General features: G+C 51.3%; 1 protein-coding gene across 1 annotated transcript; it reads left to right on the top strand.

The window, feature by feature from the left end:
* Positions 1-301: 301 nt before the first annotated feature.
* On the top strand, positions 302-5,305 carry LOC135978306 (protein MROH8-like). The gene is made up of 4 exons (XM_065579279.1): positions 302-408; positions 1,119-1,254; positions 2,005-2,114; positions 4,906-5,305. The coding sequence occupies exons 1-4, from the start codon at positions 307-309 to the stop codon at positions 5,092-5,094; spliced, it is 537 nt and encodes a 178-aa protein (XP_065435351.1). The 5' UTR covers positions 302-306; the 3' UTR covers positions 5,095-5,305.
* The last annotated feature ends 1,722 nt before the right edge of the window (positions 5,306-7,027 follow it).

Below are 7,027 nucleotides of genomic sequence, written 5' to 3'. Positions count from 1 at the left end.
AATGCTCATTGAAATCAAATGGGGACCTTTCCGTTGACTTCAATGGGCATTGGATCGGTCCTTAGATCAATGTCAAAACTTTCATTGACTTCAGCGGGTGTGTGACTGGGCCCTCAGAGAGAAATGCACTTTGCTTTCATTCGAAGAGAAGAATTCCATGTGTATTTTGAGTCTGCACAAAGCAGACGCAGCCTGTATCTGTAAGAGTGAGATGATTCAGCCAGAATAAAGATTATCCTTTGGGGATCACTTGTATACACCCTTTCCCCCTGTTATTTTTAACCTCTCTTGTTTTTCCTGCAGCTCATGGGCTCCTGGATGCAGTCCAGGAAAGATTGCCTGCGGGAGAGGGCTGTATGGAGCAGCATACTGCTCCTAAACTTCGTGGCCACAGAAGTCAAACTGGATGTGAGTAACTCTTGACTTCTAGTGACCTGATTGCAAACTAGACCTACAGGGCACTCTTCCACGCCAGAGAAACTTCCTGCTAAGAAGTATGTTGATGGGCCCCACAGTGCAATGCTCCCTAATAGGCGGAGGAAAAACCGATCTCGTTGCTCGTCCATCATCCTGACTGAGATGGGTTGGCATCTGATACACTTGGAAAATAAATCCAGTGCCCTGGAGGAATAGGCCACCTCTTTCCAATGCAGGAAAGGCAGCTAACAAGGGGCACAGGAAGAACGGGTTTTTCTATGGTTGGATCTAATGAATTTCAGAGAAAAGAGATTTCAAAATCCTAGAGACTGAAGACATTTCATCCCCAGCTGGTTCCCTGTTTGCCTCCATTCCTCATCCTAGTACCATGGGATACTTTCCTCTTGTAGAGCTGCAGGAAGAGGCCTCTCCATTCCAGCCCACCTCAGCCGTTACAGATCATTATGATCCTGATCTTGCTCCCACTGACGTCTGTGGCAAAACTCCAGTGGACGTCTGTGGTGCGGGATCGAGCCCTATATTCTTCTTCTGGCTCCCAAGCCTCTTCTGAAAAGGGAGAGTTGAGGATCACGCCCCATTATAGAAAGGGACTGTGTGGATATAGACTCCTTGCCTAGGAGACACAGCCCGCTTTACCTGCAGTGGTAATGGATTCCTCCTCTCCTCTTTTGTACCATTAGGAAGCGTCTCCATTCACCAGGCTCGGACACCTGGTTGCAGTGCTGGGGATCCGCTGTGGGGATCCCGTCAAGGAGATCGGCTCAAAGGCAGCAGAGGCTGTTCATTACCTCATCTCTATTGCGTGGCGCCAAAAGAGTAAGAGAAGCACTGATGAGCATCTGAATCCCCCTCCTGGAAGCTAAATGCTAGAGACTTTCCTCAGGCAAAGCTCCTGTTCAGGGTAGTGCCTGAGGAAGAAGTAGAGCATCTGGCTCGGTATTTGTTCCTTTGAACAGAGTGCTGTTTTTTTTGTGGCTCTAGAAACAAGCGTCTGATAGTCATCCCGTAATTCTAGCCCTGACTTTCAAAGAAAGGAAAGGGGAGGGGGGGAATACAGAGAAAGGCAACACACGTTACCACAAACTGAGACTGGTAGAGCTAATTCCTTCAGTGGGAATGGGAAGGGTCAGTGGGACACGATGATAGGGGATTAAACGCCATCAGACCAATTAGATCAGTTCGAGATGCCTGTACCCCGAACGCCCCAGAACTTTGATGGCTGTTGGAAATCTGGATCCAAATCTGGGGCTCAATTCATGACTGTGTTAATCCACTTCTATGCCACTGAAGTGTTTTGGCTAGATTCCAGTCACCACTTGATAGAGCCACTTTACTCTGGGAGTCAAGGCCCTGATCCAGCACAACATTTACGCACATCTGTAACTTTCATCAGGCGAGTAGTCCCACGGAAGTCCCTGGGATTATTCATCTGCTTCGAATAATGTATGTGCTTAAATGCTTTCCTGGATCAGGGCCAAACCAAGGGCTTTGTCCAGTAAAGAGGGATGAGAGCAGAAGCCAGGAAGCAGAATGGAAAGTTAAGAGTGTTATTAACATGTATTTCAGTTGCACAGTTGGACAGAAAGAATGTGGAATGGACTGAACAGAGGAACAAGGAATTTCTGGCTGCTTGGAGCCCCACTGTGGTTTGCAACAGCCCCTCCAAGATCGCAGAGGTAATCACGTCCTGGCACTAATGACCATTCTACATTGGTGTCAGTACAATACGGTATCGCACAGCTCCAAACTACTTCCTGTCCCTGGATCGCCCATCTCTATTGTGTATGGCTTACCCAAGAATTACAGCTCCTGCCCTTCCTCATGGCTAGAAATGACATGCTCAGAAAGAAACAAAATGGGTGAGGTCCAATTTTTTTATTGGATCAACTTCTGTGGGTGAAAGAGACAAACTTTGGAGCCATACAGAGCTCTTCTTCAGACAGACACAGAAGAGCTCTGTGTAGCTCAAAAGCTGGTCTCTCTCACTACCAGAAGTTGGTTCAATAAAAGATAGAACCTCACCCACCTTGTGTCTCCAATATCCTGGGACCGACACGGCTACAACAGTGAAGACAACAAATGCTCATAAAGAGTGATCTACTCTCTAGCAAGTGGTTCTCAACCTTTCCAGACTAGTGTACATCTTTCAGGAGACACTGATTTCAGTCCCAGGTGGCGGGGTTCGGGTTTCAGCTTGAGCCCCGGGCGGTGGTAATGTGGCCGGGTGCCCGGTTTTCGACCAGAAAATCTGGTTGAAAAGGGGATCTGATAGTGTCCGGTCAGATCTACTGACGGACACCCAAAGTCCAGTTACTGCGGGTGAGGGAGGTGGGGAGGTGCCAGGTCATCACCCGCACCAGCCCCTACTCAACCGGGGCTGCCACCTACCCACATCATGCGGCTGCAGCTCCCAGCAGGCAAATTGCTCCTGACCTGGGCGGGGAAGAGGGGAAGAGCAGTGAGCAACAGTGGAAGGGGAGAAGAGGACCAAATGGGGGGCAGGGCCTCGGGGGGAAGAGGCAGGGCAGAAGCGGTCCAGCACTCCTGCATGAGCGTCCGGTTTTTAAATATTACAAAGTTGGCAAACCTAGGCATTGGGCTTGGCTTGGGCTTCAGCTTCTGCATGTATCTTAGATTTGCGGGGGCCCTGCTTGCCACCCCCAATGGCGACCCTAAACTTGTGACCCCCCTAAACCCATCCCATGACCCCCCTGGGGGTTGGCACCCCCAGATTGAGAAACACTGATATAGTAGATAGAGCAGTATAAACAAGTCATTGTCTGTATGAAATGTTAGTTTGGACTAACTTTGCTAGTGCTTTTTATGGAGCCTGTTGTAAAACTAAGCAAATATCTAGATGAGTTGATGTACCCCCTGTACCCCAGGGGCGGCAAGTTATATGGGCCCATGGTGCCCGGGCTTGAGAAAATTCAGGGCCCAGGGGACCCGGCTCCACCAATGTTCGGGGCCGGGTCTCTCTCCCAGCCCCGCCTGCCGCCCCGACGCACCTCCCCCGGCCCCGGCTGCCACCCCCGCGCACCTCCCCCAAGCGCCCCCTGCAGCTCCGCACTGTGCTCCCTCGCCAGCCGCTGCCGCAGCCGGCTACAAGGAAGCGGCGCCGGGGCAGGCTGAGGTGGCTGCTGCGCCTGCGGAGGGAGGAGGGGAGGAGCGCATGGCAGCCCTTCCCCCCCCCCCCCGCACCCCAGCAGGAGACTCCGAGTCGACTCGGGGGAGGGGGGAGGCTTATCCTGGCTGGACCTCCTGAGCAGCAGCCTGGGGGGGCTTGGATGAGTGTCGTGTTGGGGGTCGGAGAGGAGGCCCCCCCTTCCTCTCCCACAGAGCTCGCTGCGGCCAGCAGGGAGAGGGCTGGGGGGAGTCCTCCTCTCTGGCCCCCTGCCCCAGCCCAGGGTCAGCCTGCCTGCTGCACCCCAAACTGCTCATCCTTGGACCAGCCGCACGCCCCCTCCCACACCCAAACCCTCTATCCCAGCCCAGAGCCTGCACCCAGCACCCAAACTTCCTCCCAGAACCTGCACCCCAAACCCCCTCCCGCACCCAGACTCCCTCCCAGAGCCTTAGGCAGGTGTAGGGGGAGGTGGGACTTGGACCCATTCTGGGCAATGCCAAAAATTATACAAACCTGCCACCCCTGTGTGTACCCCCAGGGGTATGTGTATCCCTGATTGAGAACCACTGCTCTAGCAGATGGGTTCCCAACCTGAGGGGCACAGGCACCCTGCCCTTTCCTTATTGCCAAATGGGACAGGGTCTTGGCTAGTTTGGAAGGGGATTCTGGGAGGGTCCTAGTATAGGAAAGGGAGTGTCCATATGGGGAAGGTTGAACGCCTACTGCTCTCGTACTTTGGGTTGTTAGAAGCTGTCACAACGAGGTCTATACTATATAGGCTTGATCCAAAACCTATTGAAGCCAATGGAAGTCTTTCCATTGATTTCAATGGTCTTTGGGTCAGGCTGCAAGCCAGGAAGTATGGTGATGGTGTCGTAATCAGGACTTGGGTGCTGTATTTATGCTGGGATGTGTTGTAGGAGGGTATCACATACAGTCACAGTCAAAGACCGAGTACTGTAACAGTCATTACTAATATTACTACATGGATCCCGCAACTGCTGATCTTTTAATGGTGACCCTTGCACCTCGGATGCCTGAGAAGTAGGTGTCTGACACCACTAAATGCACATCCTGACGTGCACGGCAGCACTCCTAGGTTGGCCACTGTAATGGTTTAACTAGTCCTCTTGCCTCACTGTGAGTGATATGGTTTCGCAGCAGAAGCCTCATCAGCCACTGGGGCCCTGTAATAGAAAGGAGTAAAACAGAGCCCCTGAGAAGCTGGAGAGGACCTGCAACCCCCAGCCAGGGCTTTCTCTGGGCTCCAGTAGTTATCAGCCCCCCGTGGAATCAGGACGAGGCCTTTTGTAAATTACACTTTTCCCTGTATGCTTCAGCTCTTTGGAGTCTATTTCAACCCAAGAGAGAGGACAGATTTCATTCTGACTGTTATGGATGGCCTGACGAATCACTGCAACAATAACTGCCAGCCAACTGCAGAGGGATTGCTGTCTGCCATGGTGAACAGCGGTGGGACTAAGGTGGAGAAGGTATGGGGCGCTGCTGCTGAGATGGACGGAAACTAAAATTCCCAGTGCTGGGAACAGTCATACGTTCAGAGAGTTTAAGGCCAGAAGGAACCATCAGATCTTCTAGTCTGATTCCTGTATATTGGAAAACATAATCCCAACTATACATACAAACGGAGGGGGTCTAAATCAGCTGTTACCACTCAAGGGTGGAGTCATCATGGACAATTCTCTGAAAACATCCACTCAGTGTGCAATGGCAGTCAAAAAGGCTACCAGAATGTTAGGAAGCATTAGGAAAGGGATAGATAATAAGACAGAAAATATCATATTGCTTTTGTATAAATTCATGAGATGCCGACACCTATAAATTCATGAATTTGTGTGGAGAAAGTAAATAGGGAAGTTTTATTTATCCTTTCACACACAGACACAGACACAAACACACACACACACAAACCTGGGTTAATACAAACCTAAGGAAATATTTCTTCCCACAACACAACTCATAACTCATTGCCAGGGGTTGTCGTGAAGGCCAAAAGTATAACCAGGTTCAAAAAGAATTAGAGAAGTTCCTGGAGGACAGGTCCATCAATGGCTATTAGCCAAGGTGGTCAGGGGTGCAACACCTTGCACAGGGTGTCCCTACGCCTTCTGATTGAAACTGGGACTGGGTGACAGGGGATGGATCACTCGATAAATTGCCCTGTTCTGTTCATTTCTTCTGAAGCATCTGGCACCAGCAGAAGACAGGATACTGGGCTAGATGGACAATTGGTCTGACCCAGTATGGCCATTCTTATGTTACCCCTGTATTGTGCCTAGATAGGACTCATCTCCTTTGAGCCATTGATATGTGGTCTTTGCAACGATGCACCTTGTAAGGCTCTGAAATGAGCCCTGCCAATAATATAGGAAATTGTGACTTTTAGGCAAAACCTAGAGGCTAACTCTGATTCTCCAGGGATGCTGAGGTTCCCTCTTGCCCCAGCTGCAGGATGGGATGAAAGTCTTGTCCCGTCTCATCTGGTTCCCTCTCTCTCAGGCAGCAGACCTTGTGGCTGGGGTTTGCAGCCGGTTGGATTCAGTCCAGCAGCCCAGCTCCAGGACCCTGATGAAGAAGTTAGTGGCCCTGCTGGCTGGCGAGGTGGAGCATCTGGACACAGTGATCTCATGCCTTCTGGACTACTCCTTCCCTACAGACAGGTACGAAATGCCTCCACTCTTCAGGCCTCGCGTGATCCTTTGAGGCCCTATATGAGAATCTCACCACTGAGCACATTGTTTGGTCTTACTAAGGCAAAGTATAAAGCACTGACTGTTAAGGACTGAATCTCCCCCCTCTACATGGGGCAAATTACCTGCCCTCTCCTCCTGATGGCTCTTCTCTTTTCAGCCACAAACCACAGCAAGCGAAATCCACCTGTCAGAGATTCCTCTCCCCCATTCCCTGAATGTGTCTCCCCATGTGCAAGGCAGGAGCTCTCATTCCCAGTCCCCCTCTCCCGGCCCCTGGGCCTTGTTAGAGATCTGCCTTTGGAGGAGTTCTCAAAAGCACAGTTCCCCGCACCTACAGTCAGTGCTCATGGGTCCTGGAGCAGGGGGTGGATTTAAGTCTGTGTTCTTGAGTTCACTATCCCTTTGCTACTCCGGCTGGCAAGCGCAGAGCTCATTCCGCCGTTCTCCTTCATCTGAACGTACAGATAGTGAGCCTAGGTGGAACGTTTGCTATCTGAAGCACATTTATGTTTGGGCAGGAAAAGTTGAGCAACAGTGATTACGCAAACCGTGGTTTTATGATGGATGATCCCAAGCGGTGAGTTCCAGAAACAATCCATATCAGCAGGGCCGGCTCCAGGCACCAGCAAAACAAGCAGGTGCTTGGGGCGGCACATTTCTAGGGGCGGCATTCTGGAACCGCCCATCATAGGTGCTGACTCCGGGGCATGGGGAAAAAGTGCCCCCGCCACCCCAGCTCGCCACCCCA

The sequence above is a fragment of the Chrysemys picta genome, unplaced genomic scaffold, assembly GCF_011386835.1.
Source record: "Chrysemys picta bellii isolate R12L10 unplaced genomic scaffold, ASM1138683v2 scaf207, whole genome shotgun sequence".
NCBI classification, from domain to species: Eukaryota; Metazoa; Chordata; order Testudines; family Emydidae; genus Chrysemys; species Chrysemys picta.
Note: the sequence above shows the minus strand (reverse complement) of the source record. Positions and strands in the feature narration are given on the sequence as shown.

Bases quoted from the DNA above. Each gene is read 5' to 3' on its own strand.
- LOC135978306 (XM_065579279.1), top strand. From the start codon at position 307: ATGGGCTCCTGGATGCAGTCCAGGAAAGATTGCCTGCGGGAGAGGGCT. The intron at 409-1,118 runs GTGAGTAACTCT...TTGTACCATTAG, and splicing joins CCACAGAAGTCAAACTGGAT to GAAGCGTCTCCATTCACCAG. The intron at 2,115-4,905 runs GTAATCACGTCC...TGTATGCTTCAG, and splicing joins GCCCCTCCAAGATCGCAGAG to CTCTTTGGAGTCTATTTCAA.